Source organism: Halichoeres trimaculatus, unplaced genomic scaffold (genome assembly GCF_033239565.1).
Source record: "Halichoeres trimaculatus isolate MK-OKI-2021-1 unplaced genomic scaffold, fHalTri1.1 fHalTri1_scaffold_3, whole genome shotgun sequence".
Classification (NCBI taxonomy): Eukaryota; Metazoa; Chordata; class Actinopteri; order Labriformes; family Labridae; genus Halichoeres; species Halichoeres trimaculatus.
Genome location: NW_027437181.1, coordinates 6,227,501 through 6,245,891, shown reverse-complemented (window position 1 = coordinate 6,245,891; position 18,391 = coordinate 6,227,501). Strand labels below are relative to the sequence as shown.

The 18,391-nt window shown below is 43.7% G+C and overlaps 3 protein-coding genes across 3 annotated transcripts in view; 2 read left to right on the top strand and 1 right to left on the bottom strand.

The window, feature by feature from the left end:
• Positions 1-79: 79 nt before the first annotated feature.
• tubgcp4 (tubulin gamma complex component 4) lies at positions 80-6,998 on the bottom strand. Its single transcript, XM_074665738.1, has 18 exons — positions 6,800-6,998; positions 6,351-6,479; positions 5,990-6,112; positions 5,847-5,900; positions 5,693-5,749; positions 5,487-5,566; positions 4,005-4,206; positions 3,762-3,927; positions 3,550-3,674; positions 3,407-3,457; positions 3,225-3,330; positions 3,020-3,127; positions 2,784-2,928; positions 2,513-2,690; positions 2,172-2,306; positions 1,935-2,051; positions 969-1,108; positions 80-622 (listed from the first exon to the last, which is right to left on the bottom strand). The coding sequence occupies exons 1-18, from the start codon at positions 6,875-6,877 to the stop codon at positions 616-618; spliced, it is 2,001 nt and encodes a 666-aa protein (XP_074521839.1). The 5' UTR covers positions 6,878-6,998; the 3' UTR covers positions 80-615.
• A 200-nt stretch (positions 6,999-7,198) lies between these two features.
• On the top strand, positions 7,199-12,405 carry cdkn2aip (CDKN2A interacting protein). Its single transcript, XM_074665739.1, has 4 exons — positions 7,199-7,487; positions 9,941-10,190; positions 10,278-10,399; positions 10,743-12,405. Exons 2-4 carry the CDS (start codon positions 9,943-9,945, stop codon positions 11,318-11,320), a joined length of 948 nt encoding a protein of 315 aa, XP_074521840.1. The 5' UTR covers positions 7,199-7,487; positions 9,941-9,942; the 3' UTR covers positions 11,321-12,405.
• Positions 12,406-17,786: 5,381 nt separating this feature from the next.
• Positions 17,787-18,391, top strand: part of cart3 (cocaine- and amphetamine-regulated transcript 3) — an 868-nt gene continuing 263 nt past the window's right edge. Inside the window, exons 1-3 of the mRNA XM_074666640.1 lie at positions 17,787-17,966; positions 18,112-18,195; positions 18,303-18,391. The exon at positions 18,303-18,391 is cut by the window's right edge and continues 263 nt beyond it. Coding sequence (XP_074522741.1) covers positions 17,790-17,966; positions 18,112-18,195; positions 18,303-18,391 — 350 coding nt within the window. The 5' untranslated portion in view covers positions 17,787-17,789. The remainder of the gene's footprint in view (positions 17,967-18,111; positions 18,196-18,302) is intronic.

Sequence of the window (18,391 nt, the reverse complement as noted above, 5' to 3'; positions counted from 1 at the left end):
ACAGACACACACACACACACACACACACACACACACACACACACACACACACACACACACACACACACATGCACACACACAGACTTATTACACACATGCACTCATGTTAATTACACATACACACTATTTATTAAACACACAGCTGATTATTACACACACTCATCTTCATTATTCACACATACTGATGTTTATTACACACACAGTGTTCATCAAACACATGCTGATACGTATTATACACACATATGTTTATTACAAACATGGATGTTTATTACTCTTTCAGAGCTGAAGGAGCCGATCATATGGGGCTCAGGCTGCTCTCCGTAGCTGGGTTCATGCTAAGCTAAGTTAGCATCTTCAGCCCTCCTCCAGGTAGAGTTCATGGATTAATAATGTGACTCTGATGAAGGCTGATAAATGCTGAACTGTTCCTTTAAGGACAGAGTTAAAGCACACAGAGCATCAAGAGAATCCAGCTGCTCTTTAGCCTGTCAGACTTAAGACCAGTCCCTGTCCCCTGGATCTTAGACCGGTTCTTGTCCCATGGATCACAGAGGGGAGTGTTAACGCTTTGTGACCCATCCTCCTGCTCCCTCTCTGTTTGTCCTCACACTCTTCTTAAACACTGAAAAGAAATGAATCAATGTCAGTCAACGTCAAACAATCCTCATGTTTCATTTTTAGCTCTGGACCTCATCAGCGACCAAACCTTCCCCAGGGCCAGAACAAAGTCCAAGACATCTGCACGTGATTTAATGGTTAGCAGCTTTTTGTTTGGTCCAATGTTGAACCATAAATAAAAACTGTGAAAAATGTCAGAATCGCTGCAGTCAGACGTCCTTATATGGTCGTAAAGAGGCATGTGCTTATTAAGAATTGATTCAACCCAGATTTCTCTTAAAGGTGTTTGTGAATAAGGCTTATAATCTGAAGTCCAGAACACATAATCTGAGATCACGAGAATGTCTTACCTGCCCAGCGTGCCTCCTGCCTGAGTGTAGTACTTGTTGTAGTCCAGCCTCAGGAGCAGCTGAGCTAGATCTGAGTTAATCTGATGGTTCCTCACACTCGACAGGATCTTAAACAGCAGAGACGACTGACGCCGGAAACCCTGAGACACAAACACACACACAGGTGAGAATACATCTTTGAACCACCTGGATTATCATGGAAAAGAAAAATAATGTGTCGGTAAAGGATTTAGTCATGAACAGGACCACAGAGAATCAAAATAGAGGTGGGCAGATTGATGCAAATATCAATAATATCGATACCAGCGTTGGTATTGATATGAATGATATCAGTGATCGATACCCTAGTTTTTTTGGCGTAATAATTCTTTATACTTTTTTTTTTTTTTTGTTAAAGAGGCCAATAATGGGAAAAAAACATTTTTTTATTTATTTTTTGGTTGTAGCCTTCAACTCTACCTCAAAAAAAGATTTTGTTTAAATTTGAGTTTACAGGAAAAATTTTTTTGCACTTTTCTTTCTTAAGAAAAGAATTTCACACATTACAATGTTTTGGGGAAAAATGTTGTATTGTTTCTGAACATGAATGTGTATCATGACACTAAAGTAATTTGTGGTCACCTATAAACTTTGCTTGAATCTGTCCTTGGTTTTAACAACATAATCATAGGAAAAAAATCACAAAAGCATCTAAAGGTCAGCAGTTTGATGATACATCAACCTTAAATACTAAGAGTATCGGTATCAATATCCGTATCAGTATCAGTGTCGGCGATACTGGCCCTGTATTTACTTGGAATTGGATCGATACCAGAATTCCCAGTATCGCCCACCTCTAGCTCAAAATTGTCCATTTGGCCTGACAGCGTATAAAAAACAGTTCCTCTAAATGGACCAGCATACCAAGAGGAACTCTGTACCATTATGTGAAGTTAAATTTTTATCCTAGGCTGAGGAGGATGTTACCTTGACAAGAATGTCGAGCTGAGCCCCGCCCCTCTCGTCCAGACAGGAAACGCTCTGACTGACCAGAGAGCAGAAGGACAGACACAGATCCAGGATCTCATTCAGGCAGTGGAACACCTGAGAACACAAATCCACCTGAGTCAACACACCTGATGTCTGAGCGTCTTTGATGATAATCTTGGCTATGATAATTTAGGCTATCAGGAGGAAGAGGAGGAGGAACAGGAGGAGGAGTACCGGTTTGAGCAGGATGAAGGACTGGGCCAGCAGGTTACTGAGGAAGTGATCGTGAGCCAGTCTGATGCTTTCAAAGTCTCTGGTGGAGTTGATCTGCTGCAGCAGCTGAGAGAACTGAGACTCCAACACATCCACCTGCACACACACACACACACACACACACACACACACAAACATATATGTATACATACACACACAGGTTAGAGATACAGTTGGGTTAGGGATGCTCAGATGTACTTTGTGGTCTCACCTTCAGCTCTAAGTGTTTCACATTTAAAGATTGTTTCAGTTTAAAGCAGCTGGCTACAGGTGTTGGGTGTGGTACTGCAAGTGTTTCTCACCTGTAGGTAGTACTGCAGGTTGTCGATGAGGAAGGCCATGTGATTGCGGAGCCTCCACTTGATGGCGTCGGTCGGGCTGGACTTCAGGTGTTTCCTCTGCATCTGTAAAGCCCAACAGGTCTGCAGCTGAGACTGCACACGCCGCACACTCAGCAGGTACCTGAACACCACATTATACCTGAGGAAGAGGAGGAGGAGGTGATGAAGGTGAACACAGGAACACTAACATGTAGCTCATGTTGAAAAGCACATGTCAGCAAAGGATCCTCACTTCTCTAGCACAGCCGGGGTAAACAGGATGTGCAGAGGCCACTGCACCTTGTAGGCCAGACCCAGGGCTGCCCAGCCAGTGGGCGGAGCCTCACGGGGGGAGGTTTCCTGAGGGGGAGTGGCTCCATCTCTCGGACCTATTGACTCTGAAACAACAGAAAACACACCTGAGCTGACAGGTAATGAACAATGACACTCTCAGATTAAGACCCTAATGTCTTTCCCAGGTGAGCTCACCTTTACAGTCTTTGCCCTGGTAGTCCACAGTCAGGTGCAGCAGAGGAAGCAGGTTATCATCATCCAGGAGAACCTTATGAGCCGCCTGCTGAAACGCCACGTTCACATCTGGAACACATACACACACACACAGATGTGAACACACACAATTCCAGCTCAGTGAAACAGGAAGTCAGCTGACTTTCAGGTGTGTTGTCAGAGTTACCGTGTTCAGTGACAGCTGTGGGTGGAGTCTTCAACATGTGCTGAGCGAGGTCGATGAACACCTGGTAGAGCTCTCCTCGCCCCAGCAGGTAGAAGTCTTTGATGATCTGTCAGGTGTCAGATGACATCACGATCAGAGGTTATTCTCAGCTGATCAATAATCACACCTGGGGAGCAACTCACCTTCAGCTGCTCCAGCAGGTCTGACTCCTCCACCATCAGAGTCCACAGGTGCTGCAGGACACACACACACACACACACAGACACACATTAGCACATTAGCCATTAGCTTAGCGTAGCTGTGCAGAAGCAGGCTGGGGTCTCACCTCAGCTACGGTGCTCCTGATCCGATCGATCAGATCCTCAAAGTCAACCAGGCTGAAGAGAGGCTGCTGCTTCAGTCTGTGCAGCTCTGCAGCAAACATGTCCTCCTGGTGCTTCAGGATGGAACCTAAGAGGAAACACACAGACAGAGTCACGATTAAGAGGGGTGACAGCTTCATCCTACTTATGGATGTAGGATGAGGGGCTCTGGTACCAGCTCTGGATGGGCTGTGGTTGTGGTTTTCAAACATCTGGACGGACTCTCCCACGAACAGAATCTTCTCGGCCACCCTGATGGGGATGTAGGACGGCAGCATCTCAGAGCGCAGAGAGAACTGCTGCAGAGACGGAGCCAGCATGTTCTCCTCCTCTATCAGCCTCTGAAACACACACACAGAGTCAGGATCAGGTCACTCCAGGACTCTTGATGTGGTCTAAGGCTCCATCTGGGTCCCACCAGGTCTTGCAGCTCTCTCAGCTGTTTTCCGCTAAGTCCTCCCAGCCCCAGGTCTTCTTCCTCCTCCTCCTGGTTGGCGGCTGCTCCTCCTGCACTCGGACCTTGCTTCACATAGAACTCCTCACTCTGATCCAGCAGCAGGCCGTGCAGCATCCAGGCTGCCAGCTGTTTGTACATCACGCCGTGACAGACAGCCAGAATCCTTTAGAGAGAAGACAGAGGGTTCATCTCACAGCTCAGGCTACACCTTTGTTAACAGGATTATCATAATCTATCATCTCTTACAATCTATCATAAATCTTGGACAGAGGTACAGGATCCTCCTTGTAACCATTCTATCTTAGTGGGTTTTTTTTTAAAGTGTATATTTCCTGTGTTCCAGATCAGGGGTCTGCAACCTTTACTTTCCAGAGAGCTGTTTTTCCATAGCTCACCTGGATGAAAGTCATTCAGGAGCCACAAGATCTACTTTATCTTCACATCAAGACAAAAAGTGTATAATCTGGTGAATAATTATCTAAATGAGAAGTTTTGGTGTGTATTTTGTGATTTCTTAGTTTTTTATTTTCAATAAATTTGCAAATTTGACTTATGAAGTTTCAAAAAGTTGAAAAAAAAAATCAAAAATTTGAAAAATAAAAATGAAATTAAAAAATTTTGATATTTCAAAACATTTGCTGAAATGTTATAATTTTGCAAAAAAAAAAAACTAAATGATGAAATTTCAAAATTTTGCTCAACTTCCAAATATTGAAAAACTTTCTAAAAATTGCAAAAAGGGGGATTTATGTAAATAGTTCAAAAATTTGCTTAATCTTAAAAAATATGGATTTTTTCTTAATTTGCAAAAATGTAAAAAAATTAATAAATAAAAAAAATATTTTAAAAAAATGCAAAAAATCACAAAAAATGAAAAGCTTTATTTAAAGCAGTGGTGTATTTTTAGTAAAAAAAAATCTTGTATTATAATTTTACTTAATGTCTGTGTAGTTATCATCAATACCCTCTGCAAGAAAAATTTAAAGCCCCTTTATTTCAATCTTAAATTTTAAAGCTACAAGGAGCCACTGCAAAGGAGTCAAAGAGCAACATGAGGCTCCAGAGCCACAGGTTGAAGACCCCTGTTCCAGATCATGTCTGCTCCTGTAGCTCCTCCAGTAGTCACATCCTTTCTAAAAACACAATATTTTTAAATAACCACTCTTGTTATGCCTGTTTCTTTCATATTTCATTGTATGTCAAAGTTTCAAGATTTTTATAAAACGAGCACATATCTGTTAAGTAAAGTATTTTTCATATTCTTGAAGAAATGGGATCACAAGGTTCAAGAACTTGATAAGAAAGAGAAAAACTGAGGTCTGTTTTGGATTCTGCCCCCCAAATTAGTTAAAAACAGCTGTCAGACCTACCTCAACAAAAATTGTGTTCCCAAGTGTAATTCTTACTGACTCTGACAGCTGAGCTACAGACAAGTTGACTTACTTCTCTAACGCCAAACGCACTGGAGGAAGACCGCCACAGCTGTGTTTGTACACTGTCTCCAGGATCTGACAGCCATGAATCTAAAACAGAAAACACAACAGTGATGACAACAATAATAACAATAGTAATAATTATCTTCTGTAGCTTCTTTAAATGTATAAGTGTAGCAACAAGTGAATGTTGGTAACATCAAAGGTGACAGGAACCTTCTGGGATTTAATCGTCTCAACCACGACCATGACCGACGGGAACAGCAGCTGAAACTAAGCACAAACACACACACACATAGGTCAGAGTCTGTAAACTCTGTGCAGATGCTGTCCACGCAGATCTCAAAGAAATGATCTAGGGTGAGTTTACCTGCTCCAGCTTGTAGTTCACATGAGAGATGGTGAGGTGAGGATCTCCAAGGAACTGAAACATAAACAGTGTGAAAAGCGTCCTGTCACTCGATCTGTGTGTCACTCTTACAGATTATTCATTGTGTGTGTTTGTTTGTTTACCTCCTGTTCCAGGTCCAGCAGGGCCTGCCTGTACGGCTGCAGCACTGAGTCCAGACCTGTGCAGAAAGCCCTCAGGTAGATCCCATGAAGACCCGTCTGACCCGGCAGGTTAGAGTGATGCTCCTGAAAGGAATCGTTTCATAACAAGAAATGTTTAATAATATCAATGAGAAACACTCTATCCCCTGTCCTCTCTTATCCCATTACTGCCCAAAATACAACTTTAAAATTTATAGATATATTAGTGGCCTATAATGTGTAGTATTTAAAGGTGCAGTACGTAGTATTTGGCAATAACTAAGCACAAAGAAGGACTCTGAGCATTAACGTCATCACTGTAATAGGAGGTGAAATAACTCACCTGTGGATGAACATGACCCGTGTGCTGCTCAATGAACTCAGAGAAGCGGATGTAGTCTGAGCCCAGTTTGGCCAGCCGACCCAGGACGCTGGTCTCACTGGGATGGAGGAAGGGCAAGTCCTGAGAAACCTGAGGGCCAAACAGAGTCAGGGACACTCAGAGAACATGTTTCTGTGTATCTCACACACCTGTCCCTGACCACCTGCTGGTTCCTGCTGCATTATATCTCTGATGTAACCTGAAAACCTTTAGTGTTTTATGTCTGAGAGTCACAGGCAAGACCTGAGACCTGAGACCTGGACTGACGGGGCTTGATGTGTGAGCAGAAGAGAGAAGAAGAACACAAAGAGGAGGAAAGAGGAAGAAACTGACAGTAGAGAGGGATGATCAACCAGACGTGGGGCTGGGAGAAAGAGAATAGGACCAACAGAGAGAACAGGTGTTCGTACCTGAAGTCCTGTCCGTTTGTTCCAGGTGAAGATGGTTCCCGGGTATCCACTCAGTGCCAACAGCAGCTCGTGAATCATCGTGACGCCCCTGCAGAGACCTTTACCTGTAAACGGCGCGTAGGGCTTTTCTCATCCCACCATCACAACAAACTGCCGCCAGAGCTGTCGCGGGCTGGCTACGTCATAACGCAAAGCTTCATGGGACTTGAGTCTTCCGCTGCTTGTATTTTTCGGTCCTTATAATTAATTAATTCATAATTTAAATAATTACAGCCTATTATCACATTTTACATGATTTTAAAACTGTTAAATAAGGCATTTGGTCGTTCAGTAGTTTCAGCAGGCTTCACGAAACACAAGGCAGATAAAACGGTTAAGCGCTCAGGTGTAGTCCTGGGTAATGTAGTTCTTCCGGCCAAAGGCTGCGTCCTTCCTGTGTGGTCATCAGTGTGTCATGTAGCGTAGCTCGGTGTGTGTGTTCGCTTCCAAATGTCTCATTATCAGAGTTCAAAGTTGCTAATACTTAAAATGACTCAGTAGTACATAGAAATGTAGTTCGTTCTATAGAATGTTAGCTCTGTTAGCCGTTAGCTTATACTCGGAGCAGTGTTGTTAGCACTCTGGACTCATTCACAGGTTAGCTTAGCAACAACAGCAGCAGCTGGATGTGCTCTGACAACGACAACTAGTAAGTACCATACCTATGCTAAGCTAACTGTGTTTAATTAAACAACAGCCGTTAAGCATTTCCTAGCTAGCTGCGACTTGTGTGTGTGTGTGTGTGTGTGTGTGTGTGTGTGTGTGTGTGTGTGTGTGTGTGTGTGTGTGTGTGTGTGTGTGTGTGACTGTTTGAGTAGTTCAGAGAAATAATGAATGGAATCTATAGACCGTACCCTTTAAACTGAGGGGTCACACAATGCCCTAACAGTCAGCAGGACAGTTACAGTTAATTGTGTGTGTGTGTGTGTGTGTGTGTGTGTGTGTGTGTGTGTGTGTGTGTGTGTGTGTGTGTGTGTGTGCAGACTCCTCAGACACACCCACACGCACACCTGTAGCTCTATGCTTACCTTCTGTTCACAAACAGCCTAGTGCAGAAATTTGTGAAGGAAATCAGGTAGAGGGTGTGTTTTCTTTGTGGTAGACTATCCTGATACTGTAGTGACCTTAAAGAGGACATGATAATGATCCTGTTGTGACCTCAAAAGCCCAGTTTCTACCAAGAAGTTCAGATTCAGAATCAGACAACTTTATTTATCCTTCTTGAGACAAGTTCAATTCAATACATCTCTGTACGGCACACATTTTGTGATGTTTCCTTTGGCTGAAACCGAAACAGGCCTCCAAAATACCAACCCGTACTGTTCCACTTTTTGGTCCCCTTATTGCTGAGGTGCCAGACATATCGATCCAACCCCAGAAGAGGTGACTTAAAACGCTGCAGTCTATTCACTGGTCTAAATACTTTTCACCTCCTGTGCAACAGCAGTAACAAAGAACAACCCTGTCATGTCTAAATCTCCAGTCAACTTTGTGAAGTTACAGGGGACATATCATGCTGATCCCTGGTTTAATACTTACATATAATATAATAAATTTGGAAATAAGACCTTTCACCCCAGGAATTTTCAAAAAATGAGATATTGTATTTTTCTGATATCCTAGAACGAGATTTGATGCCTCCAAAAATAGGTCATTGCCATTTGGTCGCGAGATTTCGACTTTCATGACGACACGAGGATCCTTTCTTTTTATTGGAGTAATCTGATAAAGCAGCTCCTCCTCTGTGATGTCAGTTAGTCACACAACCGCCACCAAGGGATACACCCACCAAGAGCCAAGTATAAATACAGCTCCCTACTAGCTCTGGCTAACTTGACTGAGTGCTAGATGCAGGGACTCTGCTCTGCTGAGCTGCTCAGCTTTACATGGTGAATTAGCAGTTAAAACACTGTAGTTTTAGCAGACGTCGTAATACTTGTGAGACTGTGATATTTGCACGCTTGTTCTGACATGCACTGTGAACCTGGACCACAATAATGCTGCGGTAACAACATACTGACGAACTGACGATAGAGGCGATCTTCAGACTACACTTTCAGCATGATGGATAAAACAGACAGAGAAAAGTGAAGGAGCAGGATGGAGCCCTGTTATAGAAATAGTTTATTGGTGAAGTCTGCCTAAATTTCCACGTATAAACTATACATGTTACAGTACCGGTGTGACTCACCACACTGAAGCGTCCTGAGATGATCTGTGTCGAGGTGGATTTTCTTCCTCCTGAGCTGCAGAACCGTCTGGGTCTGACTCGAGGTCCAGTACAAAAGGACGTATCTTACACTCTACTATTAGTGCTATCAATGCCTTACAGTGAAATTTTGGCAAATAGCAAACTCGCTCGGTCTGACCCATTCAATGTGGCGATTTTGTAAATACTGCCATGCTGCAAAAACCGCCCCCTGGCTCTACCCCCTCCGCCCCTCTGATAGAACTGACCAATCAGAGCACAAAGGGCTGTGATGTTGCGAGGTTGCAAGATCTTCAGAATAGCCTAAAATTAGGATATTGAGAACGCTATTGTGTGGCAATGAAGGAACTAAATGACTTGTACTGAGGGCAGAAATGCTTTACAGGCATCCTAGTCTGGCATAGTGAAAAGGAGAAACAAGCATGATATGTCCCCTTTAACTTTCTTTTTTCTGTTGGAAAATTGTGTCAGGGCACAGTGTGGAAACTGCTGTCGAAACAAAACTGCGTCACCTTTTTACTGTGTTAGGCTGCTATGCTGTCACGCTATCACAGGGCCATCAGCATCCAGCTTACATGCCCCCTACTGAGAAGGACACAGTTGGCTGTGGAAATGCAAACAGGATCAGGCTTTCCTGATCCAACCTGTACCAAACTGTACTGATCCAATACCAGACTGCTTGGTGGAAACAGGGTTAAAGAGAATATAATCCTGTACTGACCTCAAGGAGGAAATGATAATAATCTTGTAGAGATCTCAAAGAGGGCATGATGATGACCCTTGTAATCACTTAAAGCCGTTTAAACATGACAGACAGATCAGCAGCTCTCAGGGATCATGTTTAGTGTCCCGGTCTAATGCCTTGTTGTTACAGAGTATGTTTCTTCCTCCAGGTATGGCAGAGGAGGGGCAGGACCAGGACCAGGTGTCAGAGTACCTAGAGCAGAACCCGTCTGTGGCTCAATGGGTGGAGTCTTTCCGTGGTTACTTTGAGAACAGGAAGACATGGTCAGCACGCCGAGAGTTCATCCTGAAGAACATGGAAGCTTTCCCCTCTGTGCAGCCCGGACAGGAGAGCTCCGATCTGAATCGACTCCTGTCTCTGTCCATGGTCTGGACCAACCACATGTTCCTGGGCTGCAGGTAAGAGCAGCATGGGATAATGATGATATCGATGATGACTGTGGTGACATAAGAATGAGGCTGAAGATTTGTGCTTTCTGTACCCAGTTATCCTGCAGATGTGATGGAGAGGATCAATGAGATGGGAGAGGGGATCAAAGTCCAAGACGCTCCCCTGCATAAAACTACAAAAGAGTTGTACGTCAAAGGGAAGAGGAGCGCCGCTTCAGGTAGTTCACAGTATTTCTATGTTACCTGCAACATCACTTATTAGCACACAATCATTCTCTGAGTCTGGAGGAAGAGAGCTCACATCAGGGATGGTTCAGATCATCTATTCACTTTTTTAACAGCAGAGGGCGCTGTCTGCCTTTGACTGTGTTCACACACATCAGCAGCAGATGAAGATTTTACTGCTGATCAGCACCTGTGTTTTCCAAGCAAACCACACCTGAGCCACCTAACAGAGGAGATCAGAGCTCCACCTCTCAGTTTGATTTAAAAAATGCAGGCACCAGTAAACCAGAGTCTAACCTGTGTGTGTGTGTGCTTGTGTCTGTGTTTTTCCTGAAGAGGGCGACTCTGACGTGTCAGTGAAAAAGCTAAAGTGTGGATCCGAGCCTGATGGTAAGGGATCAGGGCGCAGCTCCTTGAAGTCAGGGCCCCTGCCTCAGGCCCCAGCGGAGCAGCAGCCCTTCTTTAACCGCCTGTACAAGGCCGTGGCGTGGAAGCTGGTGTCAGCAGGCGGCTTCGGACCAAACCTGGACCACTGTGAGATCCTGAGGAGCTGCGTGGAGTCCTGCAAACAGACGCTCACCTGCACTTTTGTACCTCTAAAAGACATCACCGGCCTGCCTGCTGGGCGTGCTCAGATGGAGGGGCACGTGTGTGAGATTCGCTGCCAGACCGTCTACATGGGGACTGGGTATGGACGGGATGAGACTGCTGCCAAAAACATGGCGTCCAAAGAGGCGTTAAAGGTGTTTCAGGGAAGGAAGGTGACGGTGAAGATCTGCAGGCGCAGGTTCAAAGGTCGAGACGTGGAGGACCTGGTCCTCCTGGATGAACAGCCCCGAAGCCAGGCCCTGCCCCCAGCCCTCAGCTACCCCTTCCAGGAGCAGGAGGACCCCCCCTCTGAGGGGGCAGGCTAACCCCACTGAGAGCCTGCCCCCTTAGAGCTCAGACTGTGAAGCAGCTCTCTTTTTTTCCCACAGGTTGTTTTTGTTGATCTTTAACATGCTTTGTTGTGACAATTTAAAGGACCCTGAATAAACGCTGATGATGATGGGACAGGATGAACATTCATCTGAAAAGCTCTGAGTGTGTTACTGACTGAGACCAGGTGTGCTCAGGTGACAGCAGTTTGTCCCATTTCAACGGATAGATTTGTGTCTGTGAGTTTTTAAGTTGAGCAGAGGGATGAGCTGCAGCGTTCCTCATCCTGAGCTCACAGGTGTTCACAATCAGACCAACAGGTGGACAGGTGAACCTTTGTTTGATACTTTACAGTTTAAAGACTTCTTTCAAAAGTCGAAATAAAACCTTTGTTAGAGAGTTTGACACTTTACCAGGAAGTTATCCATCCTGTCAAAATAAAAGCTTGTTAAATCAGCTGACATCAGGTGAGGTGTTCTCACCTTTTAGTGTGTCAGGACTGATTGAGAGGTAGTCAGGTGAGACTAAATGACTCAGATTTACTAACAGTGCGATATTAACAGCTGAGTTTGTTCTGTCACATGTTTTTGTGTCTCAGGTGTGACTTCCTGTTCGTAGTGACTCAGTAGTTACTTGTTAGAGATCTGGAGCTCCTCACTCAGCAGGTGTTCAGTTCTTTTTCTCCTGGCTGACATGGTTCATATGATGTTCAACTTCTACAACCTGCGTTCACGAAGAGATCCAGAAACTGTAGATTTAACATGAGCATCAAACATTTTTTCAGTTTAACAAGTGAGATGTTTTCTGTAAAGCTTCACAGACTCTGTTAGAGACCGTTGAGACATAAGTGAACCTGAGGTTGTGTTCAAGTTTCAGTAAATGTTACAGAAAGAATTTAAAGTTCAGCTGTGTTCATGTTTCTGTCACACAGAGATTTATGCCATTCATTAAAACACAGAGAGCTCAGTCAACATGTCCAGGTGATTATAATACACTCATTTTGTAACTGTAACTGTGTGTAAGTGGGAGGAAGATGTTCCTGTTCTCTGCTGTGATCCTGTTTCTATACATTTTTAAATAAAGATGGTTCAAAGTTTTCTGTCTGTTGGTTTTATAACCGTAAATAATGATGGAGTCATGTGACCTGACATCAAACAATGAGAATTATAATTACCATGTTTACACGTCTCATTACTGTCAGTCAACTGAACTCTGACTCACACACACACACGTACACACACTGGGAGCCCTGCAGGAAGTTCTTTGTCCTCATCCTCACTTGACTGACCCCAGATCCGATTTAATGATGTGTGACAGAGTCATGTTTAATGAGCTGATCACAGGTGGAGGTGTTTGACATTTTCACGTCATTTCGTCCTGATGGTCACTCTGCAGAGAGCTGCTCCTGTGCTTTTTTCTTTCTTTCTTTCTTTCTTTACAAAGATCCACACCAGCACAAGTACAGAGCTGCTGCTCCTTTTGTACTCCCTGAGTGTTTAACTTTGGAGCATCAGTGATGATAAAGACACACGCTGATGGTTTAGTAAACATAAATAGGATGTTCCTGTAGTTAAACAATCAGGGTCTTCAAACTAACTTCCACGTAAGAGATTTCAACACTCAACCCAAGGAACAGTAGAGTTAGGTTGGTTCACTGTGGAATAACGCTCCTGTGTTTAAATGTTTGTGGTTAAGAAAAAAAAAAGTCATCATCACTAGAGGGCACCAGTGTCAAAGAGTTTAAAAAGATCTGCTTCAGTCAATTTGTGTTTCACCATAAAAAAAGGGTCAATTTTACTTTTCAAAAGCAGCAGTCTCACACCTTATTATCAGTACAACTAAGAATGTTAGACTTTTACTGACTTTTACAGTGGCCCTGAAAGCTCATGGTGCTGCAACTTAAGAAAGCACATGCAAAAACACAAAACACAAGCAAATTAAGAAAACATCTTTATCAATTTGACAACACATGAGCAGCATTTAGAAAACGCGCTGCCAACACCACAACACATTAGAAAAACGCACACATATACTTCTGTTAAAAAACAAGCCATACTTGAAAACATCAACATAACAATTGAAATTAACCACTCAGCAACAATGACAATGCATAATTTTTGATGATTTGACGACAAACATTCAGCTTTGTCTGAAAATCCTCGGCAACAAGAAGCGTGTCGACAAATGTGCATCACTTTAAGTGTCCTCTGGAAACACTTCCAGTGTGTTGTAGTGTATCTGCAGCTTGTTTTTTAAATGTGTTGTGGTATTTGCAGCGTGTTTTCCAAATGCTGCACACGTGTTGTCAAATTGATGAAGATGTTTTCTTAATTTGCTTGTGTTATGTGTTTTTGCATGTGCTTTCTTGTTGCAGCGCCTTGAGCTTTCAGGGCCACCGTACTGTTAGACTATTGGTCGGACTGTCAGACAATGAGACTTACACTATTGAACTGTTGGACTGTCAGACTGTAAGACTGTTAGACTTTGTTAGACTGTCAGGCTGTTGGACTTTTAAACTGTCAAACTGTCAGACTGTAAGAAAGTTAGATTGTTGGACTGCTAGACTGTTAAACTGTTAGACTGTAAGACTGTATGACTGTAGGATAGTCAGATTGTGAGACTGACAGGCTGTTAGACCATAGGACTGTCAGAATGTTGGACTGTTATACATTCAGACTGGTTGATTTAGTCTCCAGGATTCACAGACTGCCAGACTGTGCTGTAAGGTTGAACAGCTGTTAGAGTGACAGCCTGATTGACTGATAAAAAGTCAGACACTCGACTGTCATTCAAACTTTAAGACTGTCAGACTGTTGAAATGTTAGACTGTAGGACTTTTCGACTGACTGACTGTTAGACTTTCTGCATGTCTGTTTTTCAGACTGTCAAAGGACAAGGCCTATTGTCTCTATCTGAGAAGACAAGAAGAGATGAGAGCCCACACACACTAACTCTTATTCACGCACACAGACACACATCCTCACAGAGAGATTAGATTTGTTATTAACGTACAGCCAAAGGAGAGAAAGGACTTGGAGGTCTCATTAGAACTGCTGTCGATTCTTTCTCAGGATGATTAATGAACAGACGGGGCTTAAACTCGTTAGCCTGACGAGCAAATAAACAGATTTAATTTGAAACAGAGAGATGACATGGACATACTGTTTTTTCACAACCGTCACTGAATGAGAGCTCCCCGATCTACAGGTCACTGAGCTGTAATGTCATAGAATAAATACCAACCACACTGCAGTTCTTCATGTGTCCACTAGGAGCTGGCACAGAGTCTTAAAAGACCAACAGAAGAAGGTCTGACCTCAGAGGAGTGATGGATCCGTTCTGTAATGAAGATGAACTAAATATGATTGTCCCTAACTTTAACTAAATGAGGGTCTGTGAATAGCATGATGCTACTCTGCCTTTTCGTATTCCAGGAGCCAGCTAGCTTATCCATCTTATGAATAAATGTTAAGATGTCCCAATAACAATAGATGGAAGGACAGGTCTATGTCATCACTTCTTAGCTCACACCTCAGAACCAGCACGCCGTCCTCACCTCCTTCTCCTCACCTTGTAGGGAAACATCAGGCCTTGCACCAGTTAGCATTGACATGCTACAGGCTGCTAGCAGCTAAAACAATGCGGCCATGGTTACACATAGGATCTCTGGACAAACAGAGGAGCAATAAATTGTAAAAATATAGCCTCAGAATAAAGGTTTTACCTCAGAGGAGTGAGCTGATGATTTAACCTCAGGAGTGATTGATCCTCTCTGTGATGAAGATGAACTTAATGTGATTGTCTCTTTAACTTGAACTAAGTGAGGGTCAGATGAATTGGCTGAAGATAAATGAGGAGAGATTCTGCTGTAGGATGTGAGCCTGTTGGTGTTTACAGACTAATGATGTGCTGGATGTGAATGAAACTGCTCCAAACGATTGAAAAGTTTCACCAGCATCTTTTTCATTAGAAGTGCAGAGACGTGAGTCATTCAGCCTGCAGCTTCCTGCTCCTCTGAGCCAACCAGAGATGGCCTCACAGAGCAGCTGAGCTCAGGGTTATTAAAGTTTAACACCGACAGTGACAGAGATTTCAAACTCACGGAGAGAAGGAATGTTTGATTGGTACATTATTTTTTTACTCTTATTATGTTTCCTGGTGGTAAATCCTCCACATCCTCCACACTTTGACCTTGCAGCTCACTTGCTGTAGGAAGAATCTGAATTCACCCCTCAACAAAGTGTTCCTCCACATGTCCAAGTTTTAGAGCATATGTTTTCTGACACAAACCAGCCTGATGTTGAAGAGCTGTTACATGATCCCCAGTCCTATGACTTTAGCTTTTTGGGGACTGACTCACCGCTGGGGACAGACTCTAGTGGACACTCAGAGAACTGCAGGTTCTTTCTTCGCTCTCTGTTTATTTTTTTGTCCTGGAGTTTTTTTTTTCAGCATGTTTAAAGATTTCTGAACTCCAAGACAAACGATCAGCTTCCTGTGTGGGAGGAGTGGCCTAGATATTGACGGGGGCCCAGACACCAGCAGGGGCCGATGGAGGAGGGGAAAGGTCAGTTTGCAGGTTGAGTGTGTGGTAAGCATGGACTGTAAAAATAAAAATGGATGTCGTCTTGCTCAGCTCAAAGTGAGGTGCTCCCCCTGGTGGCTAGTTGCAGTAAAAGTAAAAAAAAATCCATCTCACCAGTCATTCCAGATGGGCTGTGGTCAAACTTTAAAAAATTAGAATGCGTCATAGAAATGTTTCTCACATCTGATTTTTGTGGTGATTTGAAGATATTATTTGGTTGCCTTGTATTCAAGTCCTTTTTTTCCAGGAAGGTTTTTTTTTTCATTAGTTATAAAAAGGTTAAAAATGAGGCTTAGCATCACATTTTAAGATGATTGACAGCTGCTGTTCTTAATCATTTTTTTCAGGGATTGTAAAATATGTCACCAACAAGAGATGAGGCTCTCGAAAGCAAAAAAAAAATAAAAGTCACCCAGCTAGGGATGGGTACCTCTTACATTTGCAACGATCCAGTACTGACACCCGGTACCTGGAAATTGGTATCGGTTCTCATCTGTACCAATTTTTGATACTTTTTGTGTGTTTATGTGGTAATAAAAGTTAATTTGTTTATCAATAAAATCTCATAGTTTTTAATTTAACATATTTTTTTCTTAATTTATAAACTTGCAATGCTGTGTTCATGTCCAGTATGGAAAATTGTCAACTTTTCCACTCCCCCACAGTCGCAAGGATGCATTAGGTACCTAAATTTGGTACCTTTTGATTTTACATGACTCGATGCTCTGTACTACAGACAGAAATTGGTCCGTACTTAAAAAGTACCCAATTCGGTACCCATCCCTACACCTGGCTCCACTCAGATTCTCTCCAAGTCTCTTGTAGCCTCTACTGTGCAGACTCTGGCTGTACAAAGGCTGCGTCTGTGAAGGGGGTTATTTTGGCTTCACAGACATACAAAGGGTCATTTTTTGGGTCTCTGCTAGAAAAATGCCACCCAAGTTGAAAATTTGCATCTACAAAGTCTATTTGAATCATTCTGGTGCCACAATAAAGGCAACATTTGAGAAATGTGTTTGATATTTTTGTTACTGGCTTAGAGTAATAACTCAAGTATTACTCAAACAGAAAGTTCGATGTATGTTTAACATGACAGCTGACTTAATCCTGTTTAATTTGATGTGCATAATGACTATATTTAAACATAATAAGTGCAGAGTTAGGGTTTTAAGGGTTAAGGCAGGGGTGGGGACACAAAGAACTATTTGCACCAGGGCCTATCACTTTGATGTTATGTTACTGTGTGGGAGTTTCTATTTTAGCATTTGTAAGAAAGACGGAAACAGGAATTGGAAGCGAGCTGTGTTTGAGTTTTGATCATTTTCAGCAGCAAGAAATAAACTGAGTCATCGTTTAAACACTGAGCAGCCGTAAATGTGTGTGTGTGTGTGTGTGTGAGGAAACACAGATTGGTCTCTGTGAATAAGTCACACACACACAGCCTGCTGCTGTTCACTGATCAGAGGAAGAGCTGCAACTCTGGGGACAGTTTGGCCATCTCACAGATCTCATTTTGATGCCAGTTATCACACTGGGTCAGCTGTTTGAGTTTGTGATCACCAAGAGATCCAAAGCCCTGCACACACACACACACACACACACACACACACACACACACACACACACACACACACACACACACACACACACACACACACACACACACACACACACACATATGCTGAGCTCTTGTTATTGTTGACTTTTTTCATTTTGTCGTTTTTTGCCCAGCAACTTTTCCGGGTGACTCACAGGACGCTGTTACGCATGACGCGGAGCCACCGAGGGATAATGACCGCGCGAGGAGGAGTCGAGGGGGGAGGAGCGGGAGGGAGGGGGTCATAAAAGGTGTTTCTGCTCCTGCGGGGGAGGAGGACACGATGCAGTGCATATGGACCAGGCTGCTCGGAGCTGCGCTACTCTGCGCGCTGCTGCTCTCAGGGACCGGTGGAGCCCAGCACATGGAGCCAGAGTCCGGGTCCGAGGAGGAGCTGAGCGCCCGGGCCCTGCGGGACTTCTACCCGAAAGGACCGAACCTGACCAGCGAGAAACAGCTGGTAAGACTTTACATCCACACCTGAGCTCCTTAATACATCAACACCTGAGTGACAAACTCAGAGCTGCGCCAGGGGATGAACCGAATAATCAACACACACACACTCTCATACACTCACACACTCTTTCTGTGTCTCTCCCCCTCAGCTGGGAGCTCTTAAGGAGGTGCTGGAGAAGCTTCAGGAGAGGAAACTTCCCTCGTGGGAGAAAAAGTTTGGTCAGGTCCCCACGGTGAGAAATCATCAGCTGATCCACGAACACACACACACTCTACTGTTATTATTGATGACTGATAAACTTCTCCTGTGTGTTTGTGTGTGTGTGCGCGCGCGCCTCAGTGTGACGTAGGGGAGCAGTGTGCGATCAGGAAAGGAGCTCGGATCGGGAAGATGTGTGACTGTCCTCGTGGAGCCTCCTGTAACTTCTA

Excerpts from the sequence above, each read along its gene's own strand:
- cdkn2aip (XM_074665739.1), top strand. The coding sequence starts at position 9,943 with ATGGCAGAGGAGGGGCAGGACCAGGACCAGGTGTCAGAGTACCTAGAG. Across the intron at positions 10,191-10,277 it reads CACATGTTCCTGGGCTGCAG|TTATCCTGCAGATGTGATGG; the intron begins GTAAGAGCAGCA and ends TTCTGTACCCAG. Across the intron at positions 10,400-10,742 it reads GAAGAGGAGCGCCGCTTCAG|AGGGCGACTCTGACGTGTCA; the intron begins GTAGTTCACAGT and ends TTTTTCCTGAAG.
- tubgcp4 (XM_074665738.1), bottom strand. The coding sequence starts at position 6,877 with ATGATTCACGAGCTGCTGTTGGCACTGAGTGGATACCCGGGAACCATC. Across the intron at positions 5,567-5,692 it reads AGACGATTAAATCCCAGAAG|ATTCATGGCTGTCAGATCCT; the intron begins GTTCCTGTCACC and ends TTTCTGTTTTAG. Across the intron at positions 1,109-1,934 it reads AGCTCGACATTCTTGTCAAG|GGTTTCCGGCGTCAGTCGTC; the intron begins GTAACATCCTCC and ends TTTGTGTCTCAG.